The sequence below is a fragment of the Raphanus sativus genome, chromosome 1 (assembly GCF_000801105.2).
Source record: "Raphanus sativus cultivar WK10039 chromosome 1, ASM80110v3, whole genome shotgun sequence".
In the NCBI taxonomy this organism is placed as follows: domain Eukaryota; kingdom Viridiplantae; phylum Streptophyta; class Magnoliopsida; order Brassicales; family Brassicaceae; genus Raphanus; species Raphanus sativus.
The window spans coordinates 22,792,226-22,820,001 of record NC_079511.1 but is presented as its reverse complement, the minus strand read 5'-3'; the positions used below and the strand labels follow the sequence as shown (position 1 = coordinate 22,820,001).

At 36.3% G+C, this 27,776-nt stretch overlaps 5 protein-coding genes and 1 pseudogene across 5 annotated transcripts; 3 read left to right on the top strand and 3 right to left on the bottom strand.

The window, feature by feature from the left end:
* LOC108838793 (F-box protein At1g49990-like) lies at positions 1-1,253 on the top strand (annotated as a pseudogene).
* On the bottom strand, positions 1,243-3,391 carry LOC108842285 (F-box protein At1g49990-like). Its single transcript, XM_056990647.1, has 3 exons — positions 2,151-3,391; positions 1,993-2,044; positions 1,243-1,946 (listed from the first exon to the last, which is right to left on the bottom strand). Exons 1-3 carry the CDS (start codon positions 3,389-3,391, stop codon positions 1,299-1,301), a joined length of 1,941 nt encoding a protein of 646 aa, XP_056846627.1. The 3' UTR covers positions 1,243-1,298.
* Positions 3,392-6,679: 3,288 nt separating this feature from the next.
* Positions 6,680-8,968, bottom strand: LOC108812332 (F-box protein At1g49990). Its single transcript, XM_056990643.1, has 2 exons — positions 8,947-8,968; positions 6,680-8,164 (listed from the first exon to the last, which is right to left on the bottom strand). Exons 1-2 carry the CDS (start codon positions 8,966-8,968, stop codon positions 6,840-6,842), a joined length of 1,347 nt encoding a protein of 448 aa, XP_056846623.1. The 3' UTR covers positions 6,680-6,839.
* A 2,132-nt stretch (positions 8,969-11,100) lies between these two features.
* On the top strand, positions 11,101-13,484 carry LOC108808244 (telomere repeat-binding factor 1). The gene is made up of 7 exons (XM_018580421.2): positions 11,101-11,258; positions 11,651-11,842; positions 11,940-12,169; positions 12,388-12,472; positions 12,551-12,634; positions 12,765-13,124; positions 13,208-13,484. Exons 2-7 carry the CDS (start codon positions 11,693-11,695, stop codon positions 13,220-13,222), a joined length of 924 nt encoding a protein of 307 aa, XP_018435923.1. The 5' UTR covers positions 11,101-11,258; positions 11,651-11,692; the 3' UTR covers positions 13,223-13,484.
* A 6,927-nt stretch (positions 13,485-20,411) lies between these two features.
* On the top strand, positions 20,412-21,703 carry LOC108842259 (uncharacterized). The gene has a single exon (XM_018615123.2). The coding sequence runs from the start codon at positions 20,443-20,445 to the stop codon at positions 21,559-21,561; it is 1,119 nt and encodes a 372-aa protein (XP_018470625.1). The 5' UTR covers positions 20,412-20,442; the 3' UTR covers positions 21,562-21,703.
* A 146-nt stretch (positions 21,704-21,849) lies between these two features.
* Positions 21,850-25,382, bottom strand: LOC108808236 (QWRF motif-containing protein 2). The gene is made up of 6 exons (XM_018580415.2): positions 23,744-25,382; positions 23,401-23,520; positions 22,875-22,991; positions 22,672-22,761; positions 22,435-22,542; positions 21,850-22,359 (listed from the first exon to the last, which is right to left on the bottom strand). Exons 1-6 carry the CDS (start codon positions 25,061-25,063, stop codon positions 22,282-22,284), a joined length of 1,833 nt encoding a protein of 610 aa, XP_018435917.2. The 5' UTR covers positions 25,064-25,382; the 3' UTR covers positions 21,850-22,281.
* Between the last annotated feature and the right edge of the window lie 2,394 nt (positions 25,383-27,776).

Genomic DNA, 27,776 nt, shown 5'->3' with positions numbered 1-27,776 from the left:
ATGGAGACGGGAAGAAGATCAATCCCAGAGTCAGTAACCGTGCAGATCATCACGAGGTTACCTTTGAGAAGCATCGCACGATTCAAATCGGTGTGCAAACAATGGAGATCGTTTATAGAATCGTCCTACTTCCGCAACCTCTTCGTCTCTCTCCACCAAAACTCATCTTCCTCCTCCTCCTGGTCACTTATGTTCCCAATGAAGTTTCAGAGTCCTATCACAGAAGCTATAGGCTTCTATGGATGCAAGAGATGGGATCTTCCCAAATCTCCAGCCTCTTGTATCATGCCTTTTCAACCCTATCCAATCACGACTACTACTACTATATAGCTTCTTCAAATGGATTGGTTTGGAACGAACAAATATATCCCAGAATCAAACCCACATCTTTCGTGGGCAGTCCAGTTACGCAAGAATGTGTTGTGATCCCTCCTCCGCCTCCACATTCTATAGACAATCCCTTTAGTATGGTCACGCGTGTTGCGAACGGCGTCGTTTCAAGCTTCAAGTTGATTAGGACTTGTTATGATAATTTTGATAGACACAACGTACGGACCATGTATGTGTATTCTTCTGAGACAGGGAGATGGGCTTTCAAGCAACTTCGCACCCCTGTTCCTCTTCAGGAATATGGTTTTGACACTCCCTTGAATCTTGACGGGATGGTGTATGTGTGGGACAAGAGAGTGGACAATGATACTGGCCCTGGAGTTCTTGTTGTTTATGACTTTTATGCCGAGAAAGGTGATGATAATCAGTGTCGGATTATACCTCTACCTGGCACGTATAACAAGTACGTTAGGAGATGCTTGACTGCTTCGTGCGGAGATGTTATCTACGTTGAAATAATGTATCAAAGATTGAAGGTCTGGAAGCTGAAGAGTAACAACTCTGATGGAGAGTGGTGGCAGTTGACGAGAGAGGAGATCGACATGGTCTATGTCGGATTTGATGTCCTTTGTTTTCCTTTGGGAATGAACCCGTTCGATACTGATTTGATCTATCTATGGAGTCGACAACACAGATGCGTGGTATCTGGTAATTTGAGGACACAAGAGTTTACTCTTCATCGAGAAGCGGAGACTTGGAGTGATGGTGAAGGTAGTTGGCGCATAAACACGTCTGATTCTAAGAAGTATATGGAAGAAACATATGAATTTGATACAGATTCGGTCATCACATTATCACAGTATGTGCTCCCGCAGTGGATGGATCCAGTGCCCTCCTGCCCGCCAACTAAACAAAACACATAAACACTGAAGAACAGACTTTGAGAAAGTGACCAAGAAGGATATAGATCAATTTGGCGGGCGGGGCAGTGGATCCATCCACTGTGGGAGCACAAACTGTGATAATGTGATCACCGAAGATGGATCATATATAGCTTCCATATGATTCTTAGAATCTGAGGTGTTTACGCGCCAGCAGCCTTCACCATCACTCCAAGTCTGTGTTTCCTGATGAAGAGTAAACTCTTGTGTCCTTAAATTTCCAGATACAAGGCAACTGTGCTGTTGACTCCATAGATAGACCGAATCAGAATCAGACGGGTTCATCCTCAAAGGAAAACAGTCACAGGCCATACTGATTTCATCTCTTGTCAACTGCCACCATTCTCCATCAGAGTTGCTACTCTTCTTCAGCTTCCAAATCTTCAATCTTCGCTCCAATATTTCGACATAGATAACATCTCCAGAGGAAGTAGACATGCATCTCCTAACGCACTTGCTATACGGGAGAGGGAGTGGTATAATCCGACACTGATCATCTGCTTCTTCAGCATAAAAGTCATGAGCAACAAGAACTCCAGGGCCAGTCCCAGTATTATCATCCCGTCTCTGGTCCCACAGATAAAGCATCCCGTTGAGATTCAAGGGCTTATTAGAACAGTAAGCTGGAGAGGAAAAGGGGAGCGAAGCGTCTTGAAAGTCCATGTCCCTGTGACCCTGTCTCAGAAGAATACACATACAGTCATACACTCTCCACGTATACCTTTCTCCCTAGAGGCTCAGTAATCTTGTGAGAAGTCCTAACCACTTTGAAGCTTGAAACAGCACCGTTTGAGCCCATCAGTATTATTGACATTGGTAATCATAATAACCAATAATAACTTGTGTTTGTCAACAACAATAGTGATTAATCAATCATACATCTTTATGCACAAGGAGGGCACTGGATCCATCCACTGCGGGAGCACATACTGTGATAATGTGATGACCGAATCTGTATCAAATTCATATGTTTCTTCCATATACTTCTTAGAATCAGACGTGTTTATGCGCCAACTACCTTCACCATCACTCCAAGTCTCCGCTTCTCGATGAAGAGTAAACTCTTGTGTCCTCAAATTACCAGATACCACGCATCTGTGTTGTCGACTCCATAGATAGATCAAATCAGTATCGAACGGGTTCATTCCCAAAGGAAAACAAAGGACATCAAATCCGACAGAGACCATGTCGATCTCCTCTCTCGTCAACTGCCACCACTCTCCATCAGAGTTGTTACTCTTCAGCTTCCAGACCTTCAATCTTTGATACAATATTTCAACGTAGATAACATCTCCGCACGAAGCAGTCAAGCATCTCCTAACGTACTTGTTATACGTGCCAGGTAGAGGTATAATCCGACACTGATTATCATCACCTTTCTCGGCATAAAAGTCATAAACAACAAGAACTCCAGGGCCAGTATCATTGTCCACTCTCTTGTCCCACACATACACCATCCCGTCAAGATTCAAGGGAGTGTCAAAACCATATTCCTGAAGAGGAACAGGGGTGCGAAGTTGCTTGAAAGCCCATCTCCCTGTCTCAGAAGAATACACATACATGGTCCGTACGTTGTGTCTATCAAAATTATCATAACAAGTCCTAATCAACTTGAAGCTTGAAACGACGCCGTTCGCAACACGCGTGACCATACTAAAGGGATTGTCTATAGAATGTGGAGGCGGAGGAGGGATCACAACACATTCTTGCGTAACTGGACTGCCCACGAAAGATGTGGGTTTGATTCTGGGATATATTTGTTCGTTCCAAACCAATCCATTTGAAGAAGCTATATAGTAGTAGTAGTCGTGATTGGGATAGGGTTGAAAAGGCATGATACAAGAGGCTGGATATTTGGGAAGATCCCATCTCTTGCATCCATAGAAGCCTATAGCTTCTGTGATAGGACTCTGAAACTTCATTGGGAACATAAGTGACCAGGAGGAGGAGGAAGATGAGTTTTGGTGGAGAGAGACGAAGAGGTTGCGGAAGTAGGACGATTCTATAAACGATCTCCATTGTTTGCACACCGATTTGAATCGTGCGATGCTTCTCAAAGGTAACCTCGTGATGATCTGCACGGTTACTGACTCTGGGATTGATCTTCTTCCCGTCTCCATTGGGGGATTAGGGTTCCACTCCTCACTCTCTCAGTCAAACACTAAAGGGTTTCTGATTTTCGACCTTTCTCATGATGCAAAATGAAAACCTGGTCCGGGTTAACCGGTTATAACCAAAGTAAACCGAACCGACCGAGCCAAAAAAATTTAAAAATGATCTATTCTATTAAATTAGCAGTATGACCAATTGATAAATGATTGGTCCAACTATTTTTTTCTCCACATAATCTCTAAAAACTAATTCACCATATAGATTTTCCTCTAAAAATTAATTCGCCGGCGGTTATAGTAGTGTCCAATATCTTGCAGTTATTATTAATAGTGTCTAAAACTATTAGTGCTTCGTGAACTTTAAAGTTTCGAAAAAGTCATGTTTTATTTGCAAATTAATTACGTGAATAATTAGCATAACTTAATCTCATATTTTAAATAATCAATCTAATCTCATATATTATAAAATTATATTTCTTAAAAAATATAAAACAAAAGCTATATCCGTCTTTTTAAGGGCGGATCATAAATTTGGTTCAACTATTTGAAAAAATAGATTTGCGGATGCGGGTTATGAGTATTTTCTTCAGGGTGGATGCGGGTTGGTAGATTTTAGATTACGGATACCTATCGACCCGAAAAATATTTAAAAAAGAAAAGTAAACGCTTTTTAAAAATATGGTAATTTAAAAAAAATTTAAAATTTAAAATATATTTTATAAAATATATCTTTAATATTTTTTATAATAACTAAATTAATAATTATTTTTTAAAAAATTATAACCCGCGGATAACCGCAAAATTAAATGAGGCGGATACCGGTACAAATTATTTTATTTGCAGGTTGTGCGGGTTGTATTTTTTTACCAAAACAAAATTGAAACCGTAGATTGGCGGATTCGACCGGCAACCCAGTCCAAACCGAACGTATACCAGATCAATTTTTAAATTGCTATTATTTAGTAAAAAATATTTTAGTTGAGATCTATACACAAATATGATTACAAACAAAAATACAAATATAATCACAAAAAATCCCAAATATAAGAATTAAATTAAAACAAAAATATATTCGCCCTCTAAAAGGCGGATCAGAATCTAGTTGTTTATTAAAAGGATTTGAATTATCTTATTTTTTCTTAAGCCCATCAGTATTGTTGACCATAGTAGTAATAATTAAGTAAACGGGCTCATGGTTTTGTTCCTAGAGATAAGTCAGAATCAAAACCTGATTAAATTATCATATTAACAGACTTATGTCAGCATAATAGTAATTAACTAGTGTGGGATAATAATTATGTTTAGTTTTCTGTTAATAAGAGAATATATATATATATATATATATATATACAAACTGAACTGATTTTATGGGGTTAAAATTTTGGGTCAATGCTTGCCATTGATGGTTCATATAAATTATGAAATTGACCGGTCTGTATATATACAAACTGAACTGATTTTATGGGGTTAAAATTTTGGGTCAATGCTTGCCATTGATGGTTCATATAAATTATGAAATTGACCGGTCTGTATAATATAACTAGATAAGAGTCCGTACGTTGCAACGAATTTTGTTTGATGTTTTAGTTTGATAAAAACAGAAAATAATTTATTATTCTATTATAGCTTTTTAATTTTATGGATATGTTGTGTGAGATTTATTTTATAACTAAAAAATTGTTTTAATTTTTCAAAGATAAGTTCAAATTAATATTTATACTTTATAATCATAATGCATATATGAAGTTTTATCAACTTTGTACTTAGGGATAGAGATAACAGGGACACTATGAAAGTTTAAATTTAAACCAATTCGAAATAAGAATTAAAATGAAAATAATGAAATTAAATAACGGCAATCAAATCAATAACAATATTATACACTTTCTTATGTACTAATTTAATATTTTATTAAATAATTTAAATAAGCTTTTACATTTTTCTTTTTGCTAGGATTTGTTTGAAATAGGAAAAAATTATATATTTATAAATCTCTTTTTTATTTACAGTTAAGAAAATAAAAATTACTATTAAATAATATTTTACACTTTAAAAAAAATTATAAAAGGAAAATTACTGTCATATAATATTTTACAGTTATCTTCTCTTTAGAATTTCGGAGGACAACAAATTGCTATAAGATAATTATTTCTAGTTAATAATAAATAATTATAAAATTACCATTTCTACAATCTGTATCAATAATATTTTTAGACTTATTTTGTTAATTAAATAATTTTAATATCATGTTTATTATCAAATTCTCTCTTAAAATATTATCAAAAATGATTGTGTGAATTACTGTTTGATACAATATGCTACAAATTTTTTTCGTTTAATTCTTTTACAAAATTACTATCAATTATTTTTCTTTCTGGATTTATTAGTATTTTAGAGAAGGAAAAAATAAAATAAAATAAAATAAAATATTTTACAATCATCTTTGTCTATGATTTAGAAAATAAAATTACTATCAGATATTTAATTTCAGTAAATATTAACAATTTTTAAATGTTTTTATTGTTTAAAAATTCGCTTTTTCAATACCAGAATATTTCTATAACCGCTTCAGCCGCTGATTTAAGACGCAGAAACATCATGTTTTCTCCTCCTTTCATCTTCTTCGTTCCTCCCTGCCGCTTTGACCACGAGCGATCAGCTTCTCTAGAGTAACTAGACATTCTTAATCTTTGTTCATCCATTTCGATGCTTTGTTGTTTAAGGAACTAAAAGACTCTTAAGAAATTTATAAAATATTATTTCATTCGGTGGGTTTTCGAATCTGTTTCTTCACTTGTCTTCACAATATCTCTTTCCTCAACTTGATGGAGGAAGTTAAATTGATGCTGAGGTCAATGGAAGAATTTCAACTTAAATATGTGTGGATTGAGGAGAACAGAGGAGCGTCGTTCATCGCGCAAAGCGTAACAAGACAAGGGCTAACTAGATCATATGTGGCAAATGGTCATCCTAGTTGGCTTTTTGAGTTTTTTGTAAATGAAAGTCGATTCCTCTAAACCTCCTTCTTTGTCTCTGAGCAGAGGCTCGGTTTTTGGTCCTTTGCGTTGCAAGTTTTTACAGCATTGTAGGCTGTAGTGTTTGTAGGTGGTGGGAGTTGACTCTCCTCAATAGTTGTACCTCTGTTTTTCAAAGTTTTAATGGATTTAAGGAAGGAAAAAAAATAAAAAAATCTCTTTCCTCAACTTGACTTGCCGAGCACGACTACCACATTTACAAAACCTTGTCTCTTCTTCAACAAGCTCTCTCACCTCAGCTTCTCTATCGCTCACTTGAGTATGACAAAAGAAAGAAACCCATTCAAACTTAAGTCATAAATATGTAGTGTGAGCAACTAGTCGATGACAAAAGAGAAGACCTGATACATAGTGTCTTAATTAAAAACTGAGACGAAACAAAACAGAATCAACACTAGGAAAACATTGACACAAGAAGGATGTCAATACGGCGGGCGAGGCACCGGATCCATCCACTGTGGGGGCACAAATTGTGATAACGTGACGACCAAAGCTGCATCAAGTTCATATGTATCCAGATACTTCTTAGAATCAGACGTGTTTATGCGCCAACTACCTTCACCATCACTCCAAGTCTCTGTATCCTGACAAAGAGTAAACTCTCGTGTCCTTAAGTTACCAAATACCACGCAACCGTGTTGCCGACTCCATAGGTAGACCGAATCAGTATCAAACGGGTTAACTCCCAAAGGAAAACAATCGACATCAAAGCCCGCAGAGGCCATGTCGATCTCCTCTCTCGTCAACTGCCACCACTCTCCATCAGAGTTGTTACTCTTGAGCTTCCAAACCTTCAATCTTCGCTCCAATATTTCAACGTAGATAACATCTCCTCCTGAAGTAGACAAACATCTCCTAACGCACTTGCTATACGGGACAGGGAGAGGTATAATCCGACACTGATTATCATCTTCTTCAGCAAAAAAGTCATAAGCTACAAGAACTCCAGGGGCAGTATCATCGTCGTCATCCACTCTCTTGTCCCAAACATAAACCATCCCGTTGAGAATCAAAGGCTTGTTAAAACCAGCTCGCTGGAGGGGAACAGGGGAGCGAAGCCGCTTGAAAGACCATGCCCCTATCTCAGAAGAATACACATACATGCTCCGTACATCGTTTGTATCATTAACCTCATAAGTAGTATTGATCATTTTGAAGCTTGAAACGACACCGTTCACAACACGCGTTAGCAAACTAGTGGGAATAATAGAAGGATCTTGAGGCTGATGGATCTCAACCCATTCTTGCGTAACTGGATTGCCCACAAATGATTTGGCTACGGTATTGTGATTTTCGTCAAATCCGAATTCCACTTCAATCCAAACCAATCCGTTTGAGGAAGAAATGTAGTAATAGTCTAAGGGAGGGTGATTGGGATACCGTTGAAAAGGGATGAAATAGGAGGCTGGGGATTTGGGAAGATCCCATCTCTTGCATCCATAGAAGCCTATAGCTTCGGTGATGGGATTCTTATACTTCATTGGGAACATAAGTGACCAGGAGGAGGAGGAAGATGAGTTTCGGTGGAGAGAGACGAAGAGGCTGCGGAAGTATGACGATTCTATCAACGATCTCCATTGTTTGCACACCGATTTGAATCTCGCGATGCTTTTCAGAGGTAGTCTCGCGATGATCTGCACGGTTACTGACTCTGGGAACGATCTTCTTCTTCGCGCCTCCATTGGGGTTGCCGTTCCACTCGCCACTCTCTCAGTCGAACGGAACACTCTTTTTTTCTTAGGGTTTTCTTATTTTTGACCTTTCACATGATGGTCGATGGATATCAAGTCCGGTTTGATCAAAAAATCTAGTCCGGAGTAACCGGTTGATAACCAAAAATAACCGAACCGAAGAAACTCTTACCCCATGGGCATCGTTAGGCCTGGGAAAAAAATCCGAACTCAAAAAACCAAACCGAACCCGATCTGAAAAAGTAGCACCGAACCCAAACCGAAATTGATTAAATATCCGAACGGGTTTAAAATTTTGGTATTTAAAGAACCGAAACCGAACCGATCCAAACTGAAATATTTTGGGTACCCGAAATAAATTTATATACTTAAATATATACATTATTTTTATATGTAATGTATATTAAAAATATTAAAAATATATAAGATACCTTTAAGTTTTCCAAAATACTCGGAAAATATATGTAAATAGTCAAAAGTAAATGTTTAAAATACTAAAGTATACTGAAAACCCCAAAATAGTTAAATATCTATTGATTCTTTATCCAAATATTCAAAGAAAACCAATTTATATGTTAAATTAAGGTATTTTGACATATATATATTATGAAAATTTATATGTAATATATTATATTTCTTATAGATTTTGAAAATTTAAAGTATATAATGAATTTTGAAAATTTAAAAACATTTTAAATGGGTTATCCGAACCCGAACCAAACTCGCAAAGATCCGAACCGAACCCGAACCGAAATTTAAAAATATCCGAATGGGGCTAAAATCTTTGATCCCGAAAACCCGAAACCCGAATGGACTGAACCGAAACCCGAATGGGTACCCGAACGCTCAGCCCTAGGCATCGTTGCTGATTAATAGGCTTCGCCATTATGTTATTCTTCTTGAGCCCATTAGGTGCTGATTAATAGGCTTCGCCATTATCATCCTAAAATGCTGCATTTGGTGCAAACAAGTGACAGAGGTCTCACGGTGAAGACACAATCCATGTCGGCGGCAAAAAAATTCTATGGCCAAACTTCATTTGAGATGATGATGACGACTTAAGCTTTGTGAAGTGAAAACTGTCCCGATTCTTTTGAAAATAACTGCAACAATAAACGTGTACTCTACTATAATTTTTAAATGTTATTTATAATGTCAGTTTTTTTCAAAAATCATTATCATCATATTACAACAATATAACTTCCATCTCACCCAAAAATTGAAATTTATTCAACCAAAAATTAATTTATTCAAATTTTAAATATTTTACATAGACATTAAATTTATCAATTAACAAAACACATAATATTAAAATAAAATTTAACGGAGTTTAAGTGGACTCTTAATAAAAATAAATATTCATATAAATTCATCTAGTTTAACAGATTTTAAATAGGTTATTTAATTAAAAAAATATTTATTAAATGTGATTTTACTTAAAATTAGTGAATATCATATTAACCCATTTACGTGTATATATATATATATATTAAGATTTATTTTTCAAACATTTTTCAAAAACAAATTTGGTTTTCAGTGCCGGCTGGATTTGATATTGGTTTTTGGAGATAACATTTTAAGATTCGTTCAAGTATATAAGTCAGGTCTAATAGAAAATGAGACTTTGATTTTTTGGGTCGATTCCAAATCAGGTTTTAAGAATACGGGTATTTTTGACTAATTATATTAGGTAATTAATAAGAAAATATAATGTGCTGCAAACTTTAGGAATATTGTTTAAAATAAACTATATTCCTAACTTATAAACTAATAAAAATAAACTATATTCCTAACTTATATAGTTGACCATATTAACCATATTAAACTATATTTGGGGTGGGTGCGGGTTGGTAGATTTTGGATTACAGGTACCCGTCGACCCGAAAATATTTAAAAAATAAAAAAGAAAGTAAATTTTTTTCTTAAATATGGTAATTTAAAAAAGAATTTTAAATTTTAAAAATATATAATTTTTATTATAGAAATATTTTTATATATTTTATAATAATTAAATTAAATAATTATTTTTATAAAATTATAACCCGCTGATAACTGCCAAATTAAATGGGCGGGTGCAAGTATATATTATTTGTATGCGGGTTGTGCAGGTCGTATTTTTTTACCAAAACAAAATTGAAATCCGCGGGTTGGCGGGTTCGACCGGCAATCCAGCCCTAACATAGCGTATACGGATCTGCCAAATTAAATGGGCGGGTGCCAGTACAAATTATTTGTTCGCGGATTGTACGGATCATATTTTTGACCAAAACAAAACTGAAATCCGCGGATTGGCGAATTCGACCGGCAATCCAGTCCTAACAGAACGTATACCGAATCAATTTTTAAACTTTTATTATTTAATAAAATATATTTTGATTAATATTTATACACAAATATAATTACAAATAGAAAAATAAAAATTTAATCCCAAAATACAAAAATATGAAAATAAATTAAAACAAAAAATATATCCGTCTTTTAAGACTGGATTGCCGGTCAGATTCTAGTCCATATGATAAAACAAGGGATAACGCACTCTACTCCTACGGTCCTACCACACAAACTTTCTGTTAAATTATTCTGTAAAATTAAATTTAAAATGATTTTCTGTTAAAATTAAAGTTATTAAACCATGTTAATAAATATTAAATTAAAACATAACATAACTTAATGTAAATTAATGTAAACTAAAGTAACGGATACTAAACTAGATATGTAGATAATTAAAAGGTGTATTTGTTTGGATATATCATAATTTAAATAAAATTGATAAAATATAATAGGTAAATTTTAATTGATATTTAAAATTTGTAAGTTTGTAATTAGATTTATATTTTTGTACTTAAACATATAGTTATTATTAAAATAAATATAATTCAATAATATTAAAAAGGTAAAATTATAAATTTAATAATAAATAATTTGTTTGAATTTCTATATCTATCGAAATCAACTAGCCCTCGGTGACCAGATTTAAGGCCGTTTTTACAACAAAAAAAAAAACACGTTTTAAGCATAATTGGTCCAACCGGTTCACCCTTAGTCCGAATCTTCATCTCCCATTAACCCTAATCTCATCGTAGCAAAATCTCCACCAAGAAAAATCTGATTCGGTCTCGCGACAATCAAATCCCCCTCGGAAAATCACCGGTGAATTCATCTGTTTCTTTTTTTTTGTAGATCGATATAATTCTGTCTCAGCATGAGATTAGGTTCCAATCTAAAGAAGGAATCTTTTTTCTTCAATTTCTAGGGTTTTACTTTCTTCCTTCCCAAACCCAAAATTGATGTCGTCAAAGGAGATTTCGATTGAAAAAATATATTAAAATTTCTGAATTACGGTTTTAGGGTTTCCGCATGAACAGTGATTTAGGGGTTTTATTGCAATTAGAGAGAAAACTGTAGGGTACATTGAAAAGAACCAAATTTTATTTTTCTTAATTGAGAAACAATTGATCCGCTGAAGAGATTTTTTTTTCTTACCAGATGCTTGTTTGGTCTCTTGATTGATGTATTATTTGTTTTTTTCTTATGTGTTGCAGAACATACTTAACATTGACTGTAGGGTGCGTTTCGAACCCGTGATGGGTGCTCCTAAGCAGAAATGGACTCAAGAAGAAGAGTCAGCTCTAAAGTCTGGCGTTGTCAAGCATGGACCTGGCAAATGGCGCACCATTCTCAAAGACCCTGAGTTTAGTGGAGTCTTGTACCTCCGTTCCAATGTGGATCTTAAGGTCCATACACTCTTCCTTCTTATCTGTATTGTTATTTGTGATTTCTTTCTTTCTTTCTTTTTCTGATTTGGTTTGGTCTTACTGTGTTGTGAGACAGGACAAGTGGAGAAATATGAGTGTCATGGCCAATGGGTGGGGATCGCGTGATAAGTCTAGGTTAGCTCTTAAAAGGACGCACTCGCTTCCTAAACAGGATGATAGCTCACTTGCTAATACAAGCTCATTGCAAAGTGATGAAGACATGGCTGATGCTAAGCATTTTTCCACCACCGGCACTTCTGCACTGCAACTTCCCACTACTCCTACTCCAAGGAGACCTAATGTAAGGTCAGATATATCATCTATGTCTCTGTTTCTTTTACCGAATAGGAGATGCTGATTATGTTAGCACGTGAACGGTTTTGCTCCATCTTTTCGATGTTGATTTATTAATTGTGAAACTGTGATTGGGGGGGGGGGTCTAAGTGTCATACTTATACGCAGATGTCTCATAACGTGTGAATCCGTTGTTATAGCCAGTTTGTAACCTTTTAATAATGTTGCAGGCTGGATAGCCTCATAATGGAAGCAATATCTACTATGAAAGAGCTTGGTGGCTCTAACAAAACAACTATTGGTGCCTACATTGAGGTATTTTAGTTATTAGCTCCTCTTTCTCCATGATCATTGCGTACTTGGTCCTAACACTTGCTTTATTCCGTCGTACAGGAACAATATCACGCACCGCCAGACTTCAAGCGGTTGCTGTCTACCAAGCTAAAGTACTTGACAGCTTGTGGTAAACTCATCAAGGTAAGATTTATATCATGTGCATTATAGTCTGTGTACAATCAATTTACTTCGTGGTTGTTAGTAGAACAGAGACATGCTTCATTAACGGCTGACTTTTGATGTTTATTGATCCAAATTTTCACTTTTATAGATTAAACGCAGGTATAGAATTCCACACACCACTCCTTTGTCTTCCCACAGGAGAAGACATTTGGGAACACCGTCTGGAAAACAGAGTGTTCTTTCTTTGCCTTCACCTAAAACAGAGAGAGATGAAGTGAATGTTCAGACAAAGGCTCAGATTGATACAGAGTTAGCTAGGATGAAGACTATGAACGCACACGAGGCGCAAGCGGCTGCAGAACAGGCAGTTGAGGAGGCAGAAGCTGCCATGGCAGCGGCTGAAGAAGCTGCAAAGGAAGCAGAGGCAGCAGAAGCTGAAGCAGAAGAAGCTCAAGCTTACGCTGAAGAAGCTTTAAAGACACTGAGAGGAAGAAACAACTGCAAAATGGTAAACACACACTCCTTTTATCACACAACATATGACAAAAAAAAATACTTTTTGATGGTTGTATTGAAAATTTGATAAAACAGATGGTCTGTACGTGAGGTGACAGAGAAGAAGAAGCTAAATGTGTTGCAGGTGAAGAGAGTGAAGCGTAGAAGTAGTGTTTGTGTGTTGATGATTCTCTACTTGGGAACTCTTTTTAGTTATAAGCCAGTAATCTCAGATGCTAAAGCCATTGTATTTGTTCACACTTCACTTCACAGCCAAAATAAGTTTTAAAAACATGTCCACTGCAGTTTTTCGTGTAAAACTTGATAAGAAAGGTGTCAATTTGTGAAAATATTTTCATGAACATCGAGTTAACATCTGAATTGTATGAGTGATTTTATCACATTTGGTTTTATGTGTCGGGTTCAAACCATCTTCAAGATGAAAAATTATTCTTTAAATTAGCATATCTGAAACTGGTTTTAACTTTTAACCCTAAGATGTCTAAGATTTAGAACTTCTTTTACAGAAGTTAGTGTTGAAGTATTTTGGAAGTTTATTTTATAGTTATATACTGAACTTGTATATATTTATTATTTGAAATTTTATTTTCTAATTTTTATATTGTTATCAATAATTTTTTTTTTTTTTTTAACAGGGATGTTCTGCAACCCGTAGACCCGTAGACACTTCCGTAGTTTAAATTACTATTTCTTATAGGGATTTTTTAATCTTGTTGTTTTATGTAAAATATCTGCGGTTTGTACATGAACTTTTTACAAATTGTAAGAGATATATTGTATCTACAATAATGTATTAAGATTTATTTCCTAATACAATTTATTGTATTTTAATTCTTTTAATACTGGATTGTATTATCAAGCGTTTGAAGTAAAATTTCTAAAAATGAGAACTAAAAACAAACGTAAAGAAAAAATACATAGGAGTCCAAACTAAACTAATTTTTTTTATTTTTTATGTAAAAGTTTCATCTTTGTTTTAGAATAGTTGAATTTTAAAGGAGACAATCGTGTTAAATCCAAAACATCGTGTTTCATGAATTGAAAACAATTGCTACTCTTTTTTAATTGTTCGGGCCACCAAGACGAGATAACTTTATGATGTAAAAGAGTCAAAGAGGTTATGGTTCAAACAATTGTTTAATTAGAATTTCATCAGACCTTCAAAATAATTATAGTTTGCATCAAAATCTCCAATGACTATTAAACGAAGAACCAGCAACAATCAAAAACTCCAATGACTATTAAATGAAGAATCATCTGTCAATTATCTTTTCTAATTAGTCTAGTTGAACCGAAGTTTTTGTCTTTACAGATTCATGGGAAGAGAAAAAACACAAAACAATCAATTTTTTTGCTGGCGGCGGCGACGACACCGCGATCTAGGTTTCTTCAATGGTTTCGAAAGGGTGGGATCCTGGGATCGGAGATATGGGGTTAAGGAGAGAGGAGTTGCATTTCTCTGTGGATACAGATATGATTAAGGGATACAATGGGATTTGGGGAAAGGAAATCGGAAGACTTTATAGCAAGGTTGAAGTGGCGATGGTGGGATTGTTGTGGCCACTTTTGAATATGGGGAAATCGACACAGAATCAAGGTATTGGCCTTTTCTGGCATCTATTCACAGAGAGTGGAAAGGGTCCAATTGAATCGAGATTTTCTGGGATACGTATCTTGAGGTTTAATGTTGAGTGGGGGATTTGTGGTTCACAAGATATCTTCTCCGATTTGATCATTTCGAAAAAGATATTTTCTTTCCGATGGGTTACTGATGGAAAATGGATGAGTGTTTTGTTTGGTATCTTATGGGTTACTGATGGAAAATGGATGAGTGTTTTGTGGCAGGATGGAGATGTTCATAAGTCTAATGACAGAAAGTTGAGGTTTAGAAAGTCGCTTCAGGATCGGTGCTGGCGACGAAACTGGAAGGCAAGAGTATGGGGAGTGACAATGTCTGTCTACCGTCTTTATAAGGCGTGTGTTTACTGTTTTTCTTGGGGAACCATCGATAAATATGAGTTTCATTTATTGTGGGAGTTTGGAGATTGGGCAGGGTTTCAATATGTTCGAAGTCATGGACCTATAGTTTGTCTTTTACGACAACAGGTGCCAATATTTCTTGTGGTTTTTTTGTCTAAGAAAGTGGATGATTCAGATGATTATTGGGTTTGTCTTGACATGTATTCAAAACGACCAAATATTATTATATCTCGTTTATTGTATGTCTGGGAGGTAATTTTAAAATGCAGGAAGTTGGAGACTAATTGGGTTTATTTGAATGGTCGTGATTGCTGGTGGTTGGTTTGGTCCAAATATGACAGACAAATTGGTTTAGTCATCATATTACAAAGGGATTGTATCGGGTTGTATGGAAGTAACGGGTCTCCTCATGCCCACCTATTCATGGCTCAGACGAGCAAGATCATCTTTTTAAAATGAAAGTAATAAGCTGGAATTGTCGAGGGATGGGAAGTAAATGGACCATTAGTTACCTTAGAGAAATATGGCATCAATATAAGCCAGATTTTCTTTTTTTATCGGAGACAAAGCAAGATTTTGCTTTTGTCCAAGGGTTTCAAGCGCACTTTGGGTATGATAACATTGTGACGGTGGATCCAAATGGATCCAGTGGAGGACTCGCGTTATATTATAATAATGAATATCAAGTCCAAGTGTTATATTCCAGTCCTAGGATGATTGATATAGCGGCTAAGACAATGGGGAAGAAATTTTTTATGACTTTTGTTTATGGAGAACCAGTTCAGAAATTGAGAGATCAAGTTTGGGAAAGATTAACTAGATATGGAATATCAAGGGACGATCAGTGGTTCATTATTGGTGACCTAAATGAAATTACCGGAAATCATGAAAAGGAGGGAGGTCCACTCCGAGGTGCAGACACCTTTGTATCCTTTAATAACATGATTCGGAATAGTGGACTTCTGGAATTCCCGGCAAGGAGTAATAAATTATCTTGGCAAGGACGCATGAAAGTAAATGGTAAAGCAACGATGATTCGATGTCGTTTAGATCGCGCACTGGCAAACGAAGAATGGCATTCCATGTTTCCAAAGTCTTATACAAAATATTTAAAGCTAGTGGGATCAGATCATAGACCGATCGTCGCCTTTCTCGAGGATAAAGTGGCTAAATGCAGAAGACAGTTCAGGTTTGACAAAAGATGGATAGGACAGGATGGTGTTTTGGACTCTATTGCCAGAGGCTGGACAAAAGAGATAAGGAACCCGGTAGGGAATTTGGGGGATGTTGTGTCCAAGATTATCAACTGCAGACATGAACTTTCAATTTGGTGCAAAAACAACCCTCCGTTTGGAAAAGATAAAATAGCTGAATTACAAAAAGCATTGGAGGAGGTGCAAACATATGATAATAGATCTCAAGAGGATATTTTGGAAGTGTCTCGGAAGTTACAAGAGGCTTATAAGGATGAAGAGGAATATTGGCAACAGAAAAGTAGAAATACGTGGAATACGGCAGGGGATCGTAGCACGAAATTTTTTCATGCCTTAACAAAACAACGGAGGACCCGAAATCGAATAGTGGGCTTATACGATAAAAATGGAAATTGGGTGGTAGAGGATAATGGAATCGAGAAGGTTACGGTGGATTACTTTGATGATGTTTTTAGTACTACATCACCTAATGATTTTGAGGCGTTCCTAGATGAAGTTCGGCCCACTATCTCTCAGCAAACGAATCAAAGGCTTATTAGGCTTGCCACAGAGGAGGAAGTGCGTCAAGCACTGTTCATGATGCACCCAGAAAAGGCACCGGGGCCAGATGGAATGACAACACTATTTTTCCAACATTCTTGGCACATCATTAAAAAGGATATTCTGGATTTAGTCAACAATTTTTTGACTACGGGAAAGTTGGATGTACGTTTAAATGTAACAAATATATGCCTGATCCCTAAGACGGAAAGACCGACAAGGATGGCGGAGCTTAGACCAATAAGTCTTTGTAATGTTGGGTATAAAATAATTTCAAAGGTGTTGTGTCAACGGTTAAAGGCTTGTCTACCTGGTTTAATCTCGGAAACACAGTCGGCTTTTGTGGCCGGGAGACTGATTTCTGATAATATACTAATTGCACAAGAGATGTTCCATGGGCTTCGGACAAATAAGGTGTGTCAAAATAAATTTATGGCCATAAAAACGGATATGAGTAAGGCATATGATATGGTGGAATGGAGCTTTATTCGGGCTTTACTCACTAAAATGGGGTTCGATCACCATTGGGTTCAGTTAATGATGGAATGTATATCTTCGGTTGAATACAGAGTTTTGTTAAATGGGAAACCGCGAGGACAAATTTTGCCAAATCGAGGGCTACGTCAGGGGGATCCCTTATCCCCTTATCTATTTATTATGTGCACGGAAGCACTAATAGCAAATATCAAAAAGGCTGAAATAGACAAAAAGTTGACCGGAATAAAGGTAGCAAGGGCTTGTCCTTCAGTATCCCATCTGCTTTTCGCAGACGATAGTATTTTCTTCTGTAGAGCACGAAAGGAGGAGTGTGAGGCTATTTTGGCAATTCTTAAGGCATATGGAAAGGTTTCGGGACAGCAGATAAATTTTCAAAAGTCGTCAATTCAGTTTGGCCATAAAATCGATGAAGTTACCCGCCAGGAACTTAGGGACATTATGGGAATTCAGAATCTGGGTGGGATGGGAACATATCTGGGGATTCCAGAAAGTCTGGGAGGGTCCAAGGTGCAAGTTTTTAGCTTTGTTCAGGAAAGGTTAACCAATAGAATAAATGGATGGACTTTTAAGTTCTTTTCTAAAGGAGGTAAGGAAGTAATTATAAAATCGGTGGCAACGGCCCTACCTAACCACATTATGTCTTGCTATCGAATTCCGAAAACAGTGGTGGAAAAACTAACAAGTGCGGTAGCACAATTTTGGTGGAGTCCTAGTGGAAACACAAAAGGCTTGCACTGGAAATCGTGGGACAAGGTTTGTGAGCCAAAGGAGGATGGAAGGTTGGATTTTAGGGATTTCACGGATTTCAATACAGCCATGCTTGGTAAGCAACTATGGAGATTAATAGAGAAACCAAATACTCTATTCTCTCGTGTTTTTAAAGGTCGATACTTCAGGAATGCCTCACCCCTGGAACCGATCAGATCGTACTCATCTTCCTATGGTTGGCGAAGTATGGTCTCTGCTAGATCTCTGGTTAGCAGAGGACTAATCAAAAGGGTGGGATCAGGGTCCTCCATATCAGTATGGAATGATCCCTGGCTCCCAACCAACCGCCCGAGACCAGCAAACAAAAAACAAAATATTCTTCTACCAGATCTTACGGTTGATTCTCTCATCAACACAGCATCACGTTCATGGAATTTATCAGCTCTACAGGAGATAATGGATCCTGAGGATATTAAAATTGTCGAGAGTATACCTTTAAGCAGGATACAAACAGTCGATCGGGATGGCTGGCATTTTACAAAAAAATGGAAAATATACGGCTAAATCAGGATATCAGGTAGAACGAGCATATCCAGATCGGGACAAAGGGGTAATAGAGTTTGGACCTACAGTAACTGATCTTAAAGCTCATTGTTGGAAAGTGCGTTGTCCACCAAAGATGAAGCATTTTCTATGGCAAATGGTGTCAGGATGTTTAGCAGTTCGGAAGAATTTAAGATCAAGAAGTCTTAAAGGGGATATTAATTGTGATAGATGTGGAGCATCTGAGGAATCTATAAATCATGTTTTCTTTGAATGCCCACCAGCAGTTCAAATTTGGGCCCTCTCCGGGATTCCAACGCATCATGATCACTTTCCAGGACAGTCTTTATTTTCGAATATAGATTACCTATTCTGGAGAATCAGGCCATCAATGGAAAATCATCAATTTGCTTGGATACTTTGGTATATATGGAAAGCAAGAAATAATAAAGTATTTAGCAATATGGATATGGATCCTAGGGATACTCTTCAACTGGCAACCACAGAGGCTTTCCTTTCGAAGGAAGCACAGAAAGAGGTGGATCAGAGGCAGAATGCTGCTACTCATACAGCGGACACGGTTCCCCCGGCTCGATCGGAACGTTGGTGTTTTACGGATGGATCATGGAAAACGGATGACACCTTTTCAGGACAAGGATGGTATAGTACCTTGGAAGGATTCGAAGGACTTTTGGGAGCAAGAAACACAAGGGCTAGTCAGTCACTTTTACACACAGAAGTGGAGGCTCTCATTTGGGCAATGGAATGCATGCGGAATTTGCGGCAATATAATGTTACATTTGCAACGGATTATTCTCAATTGGCGAAGATGGTTTCGGAACCAGAAGAATGGCCGGCTTTTGCAAGTTACTTAGAAGACATCAGGAGTCCTAAAAGGAGTTTCCATAGCTCAGAGATTATCCATATACCAAGGACGCAAAACATTATGGCGGATCGTTTACTGTCCATATGGATACAGAGCAACCAGTTTGGTTTACATAGTCTACATGAGTCTGTAATGCTGTCGACAAAAAAAAATCAATTTTTTTGCTAGATTTAAAATAAATTGACAATCAAATAAATTAAATGACTGAAAGCAAAATAAATCAAAGAAAAAGAAGCAAAAAAAAACAAACAAACCGATATCAAAAATGTCTGAAGCCTCCGACCATCTATTTGAAATACAAAATAATCTCTTTTTTTTACGGATAGGCTTTTTGGCAAAAAAATTATATGCTATTTTTTCTCATCGTATTAGGATTGAAACAAAGATATATTGTATTAGGATTTATTTCCTTAAGACTATTATCCAAGTAACTTTTTCAATGAAACTGACTATGAATTACTTGCACTAAAAGTAATCTTATTAAGTTGAATTTAACATAATACCACGATGAAATTAATATTTGAAAAAAAGGATATTTATCAGCTGTCAGACGCTTACGCGTTTGGTACTTGCTTTACAACTCAAAAAGAGAGAAAATTTCCTTATTTTGTTTTGGTTAATTGCCATTTTAGAGTTGCAAGAGAATCGACCCTTTTTAGTAATGTTTCTTCTATAATACTGTCACTCATAGTCATAATATGGAAATATTAAAAAAAAATTAACTTTTTATTATTATTAGATTGAGTTTAGTATAGAATATTTCGGGATTTGTAAATCTTTTTCTTTTTTTGACAGCTCACTTTCCATAATCCGATTACTTCTAGTAACGAGAACAATGGAAAAGTTATACCGACTGAACTTTCGCTTCAACTATATAAGTTAGCACTTAGCACTTAAGAATCACTCCAAAGTTTCTGTCTTTAAACGATAAAAACGGGATTATGGATCTACAATTAGTTGACGCTATGATGCAACTTTCACCATCAAGAAGAGCCACCGTTAAAAGAGTGCTGGAGTGTGCAATCCAAAACCATTCTCCAAAAAGAAGATGCTTACAAAAAGAAGAGGAAGAAGAGTGTGCGACTGGTACTGTTTGCGTTGAGCCAAGATTACAAAGTAGTGACCAATCAATACAACAGGATTATGTTGATGATGTATATACTTCTCGATTTAGGACGTTTACACAAGCTCTCGGTGGACAGTGTTCAAGTGATGATGATGATGAGACTCCTTCTCCTTCTTCTTCTGAGACGGTGGAACAAAGAATCATACCGTTCCAGCAACAACAAGTAGACGAGTACGAAGACGACGTCGTTTCTACCGAGCTTACATTGGGAAGTAGTAGCGCACAGTCATCACGAAAGCTTTCTAATTATGATGGAAATCTTTCTCCCTCTCATTATAATGAACCTTGGTCCGAAGATGATGCACCTGCTGTCTTTCTCCTCCAGCTATCCCGTAATTTGCCTACACAAAGACAACCGCAACCACTACGGATACAACATCAACCACAAACTCAGACGGACACACCGCAGAGGTTTGATTCCTACAAGTGTGATGTATGTGGAAAAGAGTTTACTTCGTACCAAGCCTTAGGCGGACACAAGGCTAGCCACCGAGTTAAGCTGCAACCACTTGTTGAAAACGCAAACGCAGAAGCAGGAGGGAAAACGCGGCCAAGGATGGCCCCATCCGGTAAAATACACAAGTGTTCTATATGTCACGTTGAGTTTCCTACTGGACAAGCTCTCGGTGGACACAAACGTCGTCACTATGGTGGCATTCTAGGCGGTCACAAACGTAGTCACGACGACGAGGTTATATCGGGAGACGATAAGTCCAGCAGTCCCACCAATCATGACAGTGTTGAGTCGGATAGAAGAGACAAGTACAGTCCCAATCATGAGAGTGTTGTGTCGGATAGAACGCAGAATTTTTTAAGATTGTTAGATCTCAATGAACATCCATTGCCTGAGTTTGATGATAACATCAGCCGAGACGTTGAGGAGGCTGAAAGTGCAATTGTAGCGAACAAGCTGTTACAATTGCTCAAATACTAATCAGGATTTTTCTAAGTGTTGTTTTTTGTTTGTTCATTCTTTGAGTTGACCAACCTAACTAACATATGATATCTAGTTTTTGATTTTTCACATTTATTTAGTTGTTTTTGTATTATATAAAAAAGCAAAAGAAATTGGTTCATTTGTCTCACTTTCTTGCTGGAAAGTAATCATATGCACATTGGTTTGGTACAAATCTCTGTCGCACATTCTACATTCTCTTTCACTTGTTGTACTTTGCTTATCGACAAACAGACAACAGGGCGTTTATGATGGCACGGGAAACTAGAAACGACAAGACATCTTAACATAAATAAAAAAACGGTGGCAAGTCTACAACTAAAAAAAAAAGCAGACAAGATCAGTGTGTCATAATACAATTACTATGTACACAAACCAAAGAACCATTAGGAATATATAAAACTTTTTGTATACAAAAACTAAAGCTTACTTACTTTTTAGAAGGCATTACTACTTGCAATCTTACATGAAAAAAAAACAAACAAACGTAGAACTACCAGAAGCAAGAGAGAGTGAGCATAGAGGGATGATGATGATAGACTGCGAATCTCACCTTTTGAAAACGATAAGGACAGTGATTCGGAGGAAGGGAAAGGCACACCGTGTTAGCAAATCTGTTCTTGGTGAGAATAGTTGTTGTTGTTGTAGTAGTCAAAAAGAACAAATCTGTTCTGTTGAGGAAGATCAGTTTTTTTCTTTCTACAGTTGTTGTGAAGTCAAGCTGCTTGTGATTGGTCTTAGTTGTATTATGTGCGTCTTCATGCTACAATCCGTCACCTGTTTAAGAATGGCGGTAGACATGGCAGATTAAAATCTCTAAACAGGATGATTATGAAGAAGAAGATACGTTACCTGCATAGCTGCTACTCTTGATAAGAAGCCTTGACATCTTTCAAGCAAAACCTTTTCCTTTGCAGTTACATTCACCGCTTCCACCATTACAGAATTCATTTCATCAACCTAGCCATATGATTAATAACATTCGCCATCATCAACATAGATAAACTTTTATGCATATAACACAAGGTTCAATACACTCAAGACATGTGCAGTTTCAATAATCACTACGAGAGAGACGGAGCATTTCACCTTCAACGTAAGTGAGAATATGGAAGACGACATAGCTTGCATTACATCGACCGCTGAACTAACAGCATGCTTAAGATCTTGGATATCAACCTAAACCATTCCAGAAGTACATAAGTTTTTTTTTTTTGTTAACCAAAGGTTTCAAAACTTAAAAAGCGAAAACAATCATATAGCTGCTGTTATGTCAGAGAGGTACTGCTCACCACGGTTTTTCCAACAATTGGTAGACGAAGCGTGCTGGCTTTCAAAGCTTCGGTCGCTCCAGACAAAGAACTTGAATGATCTCTGTCCATAAGAGACCATTCTTCTAGATATCCCATCTACAATTTTAACAAATACACAAGCAAGTTTTTTTTATCACTTATACTAAAAACAACATTCCGTACTATTCTTTCTGTTCATACGTAACACCAATGAGAATGTACTAGTACTACAGTTATCAATTCAGAATGTTGTGGGATGATTCTATGCAAGTAAGTATATACCAACTTCTAGAGGTTTGATAAAACAACCATGCATACATAATTAACTAAAAGTCCAGATTCATTTGCTTAACCCAGTTACAGTACAATTTCCATTATGCACTAACTTAAGTTACATCCAAAACTTCCTTTTCTTGCCACAGCAACTAAGTAAAATTCCACAGAATATCTATCTGTCTTCTAGCTCAAAAAAATAAAAAGAAACAAATCTTAGTTAAGACATTGGCACAAAGTATCACATTCTTACCTGTCCCCTGAGAATAGAAGCCAGTTTCAGTTTCTGCCTTAGCAAAAGCAACTTGATTCGCTTTAACGTGACGCTGTGGCGCAGTTCTGAGATTGATACCCATGCATTCCACAAGTTTTTCTGTCAAAGAGAGAAATAAAAGGCAAAGAAAGGGCATTTAGGTTTATACTTAGACCATGTTCTTGCAAGATTTCAACTAAGTATACTTAATTCACTACTCTTCCCATTAATTCTAGTTCGGTAAGATTTCACATTCATGCTTAATCTCACTCTTGTCATGGAATGAGCCTAAACTATGAGTTTCCATACATCAAGATCCTAAGCATAGATGAACAAGTCATACCTCTGCATTTAATCTTTGCACCATTAAAGTATACTCAGTCCTCGCATTGACAAACCGCCACTGAAGATAACGGTTATACAGAAGCCTCAACAAATGCGCATCCATAACACGATCTTCCCCAATCTTCCCTCTCCTTACATCAGCAGAGAAGCTAAGAATCGAAGGCGTGTTGATGTTGCGGTTATAAGCGTTCATCTGAGCAGAAACCTCGTTCCTCACTCGAGAAGGGCTAGAAAGCGCTCTAGCCGGAGACGAAGTAGTCGTCGCCCAAAGCTTACTCGGCGAAGCAGACCGAATATTAGCAGAAGCAACTCTCACAGGAGAGGCCATACCACGAGGAGACGATGAAGGAACAGCATCGCTACTAGAGAACCTTTTGGAATGACCAAACTTTGATGACGACACATTAGTTTTCAAACCGGGGGAAGAGGATAGAGGAGAGCCAGGATCTTGCAACCTCCTTAACCGGGTGTTAGTCTCTTGCCAGAACCTAGCGGAAGCCATGACGTTACGTGGCAAGCTCTTTGACTTTGAGAGTTCTCCTCCATTAGTGCTACCGGAAGAGACACTATCAGTATCAGAAGCGGTTAAGTCATTATTGTTTGGTCTTCTCCCAGTTTCCAAATACTCACCATGATCTCTACCTTCCATATCTAAACTCAACCTTCCATTAATAGAAACCCTAGGGCTCTCACCAGATCCGAGCTTTCCTCTTTCGTTACCGCAGTCTAAGCTTCTTGAAAGCGGGTTCGGGGGGACGGATCGGGAGGCTCCAGGCCAGAGCTGCTGGTCCACAGGCTTGGAGTTCTCCCTGTGATCTCGAACCGGCGTCGATCTCCGCCGCTCGGGAGTAGGTTTCCGGTGAGAAACGGGAGCGGCGGCGGCGGTTTCCTTCTTTTTGCTGATGGGAAGGGAAAAGGCTTCGCCTTGGAAGGAAACCGACAAGCTCCTGGTGGAGGTGATGAGCATCTTCGTCGCCGCCGACATTTCGGTGGCCGGAGACGGCGAGGGACGGCGTCGGTCCACGGATTGGGACCGTTTGGGTAGAAACGACGGCGTTTTGTTCGAATTGGAAGCGGAATTGGAGAGTAAAGGAGATGGGTAGCGTTTGCTCGTCTTTAGCGAAGAGGAAGAGGAAGAAGAGGAGGTTGTTGTTGTTGTCGTTGTGGTGGTGGAGGAGGAGAGGGAGTGAGAAGGAGAAGGAGATAAGTAGCGAGAGGGGACCTGTTTTCCTCTAGGTCTTCTCTGTCCTCCGCCATTGTTGGGTCGATCTCGAGGTGGGTTTCTCGGGTCGGTGCCGGAGATTGCTGCGGCCACCATTGTTGTGCTTCCGAGTGTGGAAAAAAGCAAACTTTCCTTCTTCTTCTTCGTTGATCTCTCTCTCTCTCTCTCTCGCACTCACATTGCATTCAAGAGATTCGTCTCTGTTTCTCTCTCTCTCTCTCCCACAGACTCAACCAAAAATCGAAACTTTTTTTCAGGGGGGTTTGTGGAAATCCAGGGATTTTAGAAGTTCCTGTTGCTTCACAGCCGAAGAAAACGAGAGAAAGAGAGAGTGATGGGGGAGAGGAATTGATAGTGGGGTTTGTGGATTTGGGAGAGATCCTTTTTTTTTTTTGTTTATGTGAGCTCTTAATATTAGTAACAGTGTATCTCTTTTTTTATATTATTATTTTTTGGCTTTTTCGGAGGTTTACATCAAACTTTAGAGGCTTCGGTTTGCCTTTAAACTAGTATTTTATTCTTGTTAATTAACTACTGGTTTGGATGTTTATTCTTTATTTTCGTTGTGATTATTTTATCAGAAATTAGAGTATTTCATTGGCAAGATTCTTATTATAATTATCTCACAAATTAAAACAAGCAGAAACTCGAATATTATTATTTTATTAAATATGTATCTAAATGTTGATTGTTTTATTTTTCTACAGTAAGTTTTTCAACAATAACCTTAATTTGTATTATTAATTTTTATGAATAACAAGAAAAATAATTTGATTTTTTTTCTTCTTGCGATTTAGTAGAATAGTTTTTTTGGGTCAAAATGTTAAAATAGTAGAATAGTTATTTTGTTCATAGTCAAATTAGTGTATTTATAGAATCGATATTTTTGGTAAGTTTTTGCTTTTGATTATGAATTAAATTCGAAAGTTTTAGCCCGTTGAGTTCTCAGTCTTGCTCAGGATATGTGCTTAGTTATGGTAAGTGCAGCCATTAAGCTAATTAGCATTATTCAAAAAAATAATTTATTGTGTAGATAATTATACCTCTTCCAGCTATATTGCTTGATTTAACTTTAATTGTGTAAAACAAATTCACATAACTACCCCAATATAATACATCTATTTCGTCACTAATAAGTAATCACTGTGAACATTTAGATTAATTGTTACTGCTAAAACGTTTATAGAAAAAAAAACTTGCTTTTCTTTATGCTTTTTTGGAAAGTTAATTGAATATTTGCATGTGCTTAAATTGATACTTTTCTTAGAATTGTCATTGAGGATTACTTTTCGCTCTCTTTTACTTAAGAGCTCTTCCTTGGCCTTCAAAGTTATCATCCCTAAATCCCCTATATATTAATCATGGAACATTACAACATGTTTTGTAGCCACGTGTCATCACTAGAATGATTCTCAGAAATCCTTAGAAAAATATGTTGGTCCATATATAAATATATATTATACTTTTTATCAAACTAATTATCATATTAATTAGTAGTCTTAAATTCTTTCCTTAAATAAAATCTACGTAAGTTTATTTCCTTAAATAAAAGCTACGAAATTACCTAATATAATTAATATATATATGATAATTAATGATTACAAATAAAAAATATTTGATAAAAAAATTTGTATCCTCTACATTTTATTTTAATTAATATTATCAAAAAAAATCACTTAAACATATTTAAAAAAATAGATTTTTCATATATGTTATATTTTAAAATTTTTAAAACGTCTATAAATTACCAAAAATTGTTAGATGTTATTAAGATGATATTTTTTAGAATGGAACCTGATCCGAAACGAAATATTTCGGATATTGAATATAAAGAAACCAGATTTATATACTTAAATATATTAATTATTTTTAGAATTTAATATCTAAAAGAATATACAAAATATATAAAATGTTATTAAGTTGTCCAAAATACTTGAAAATATTTACAAATAGTTAAAAATACATGATTAAAATAGTTAAATGATATTCAAAATACCAATACTTCAAATATCTATTGATTTCTTATCCGAATATTGAAACTAACCAAATTTTATGTTAAATTTAAGTATTTTAGCTTGCATTATACACATTTATATGTTATAAATAATTTTTTATTTTTATATTTTGAGAAATTTAAAGTATATATGAATTTTACTTTTTAAAAATAAAATGAGTTATCTGAGTCCAAATCCAAACCGAACCCGTAGATTCGAACCGGATCGAACTCAAAAAAATCGAAACATAACTGAACCGAACCAAATCAAACTGAACCAAATGGTATCCGAATGTCTACCCTATATCAAATGTAAAAAAAAAAATCTTGATAACAAGATGCATTAGACATATTTTAAAAAACTCAATCCGCGCATGGCGCGGATTATCATCTAGTAGTTATTGTAGCTTAACCCACAAATAAATACTAACAAAACAAAAAGATACATATATATTATATATATATATATATATATATATATATATATATATATAATGTGAATGAACAATAGTTTATCAATTTGGAAGACAAGAACCTTGAAAGTTGATTATTAAAGACGTGGTCGGTATTATCTAGTTCTTACGTTTCTGATATAATAAGGAATTAACCAATGGAAATATTCAAATTTTTGCTTTTTAAAATTATAGTGTATATTATAGTTTCTTACACGACTTGAAGAGATATTGATGCGCACATATGATTTGGATGCATACCGAATTCTAGACAAAATAAGAACATCCTTAATTTAATGATTCACGTTTCCTCTTGATTTGGTCGTATACAGTCAATATATAGTCAACTAGGTAGAAAAAGATA

Bases quoted from the DNA above. Each gene is read 5' to 3' on its own strand.
- LOC108842285 (XM_056990647.1), bottom strand. From the start codon at position 3,391: ATGGAGACGGGAAGAAGATCAATCCCAGAGTCAGTAACCGTGCAGATC. The intron at 2,045-2,150 runs GTATGATTGATT...TGCTGTTTCAAG, and splicing joins CCCTCCTTGTGCATAAAGAT to CTTCAAAGTGGTTAGGACTT. The intron at 1,947-1,992 runs GTATACGTGGAG...CTTCTGAGACAG, and splicing joins CTGAGCCTCTAGGGAGAAAG to GGTCACAGGGACATGGACTT.
- LOC108808244 (XM_018580421.2), top strand. From the start codon at position 11,693: ATGGGTGCTCCTAAGCAGAAATGGACTCAAGAAGAAGAGTCAGCTCTA. The intron at 11,843-11,939 runs GTCCATACACTC...GTTGTGAGACAG, and splicing joins GTTCCAATGTGGATCTTAAG to GACAAGTGGAGAAATATGAG. The intron at 12,635-12,764 runs GTAAGATTTATA...TCACTTTTATAG, and splicing joins CTTGTGGTAAACTCATCAAG to ATTAAACGCAGGTATAGAAT.
- LOC108812332 (XM_056990643.1), bottom strand. From the start codon at position 8,968: ATGCCTAGGGCTGAGCGTTCGG. The intron at 8,165-8,946 runs GTACCCATTCGG...GTCAAAAATAAG, and splicing joins GCCTAGGGCTGAGCGTTCGG to AAAACCCTAAGAAAAAAAGA.
- LOC108808236 (XM_018580415.2), bottom strand. From the start codon at position 25,063: ATGGTGGCCGCAGCAATCTCCGGCACCGACCCGAGAAACCCACCTCGA. The intron at 22,992-23,400 runs GTAAGAATGTGA...TTAAAATTGTAG, and splicing joins CTTCTATTCTCAGGGGACAG to ATGGGATATCTAGAAGAATG. The intron at 22,762-22,874 runs GTGAGCAGTACC...GGAATGGTTTAG, and splicing joins CAATTGTTGGAAAAACCGTG to GTTGATATCCAAGATCTTAA.
- LOC108842259 (XM_018615123.2), top strand. From the start codon at position 20,443: ATGGATCTACAATTAGTTGACGCTATGATGCAACTTTCACCATCAAGA.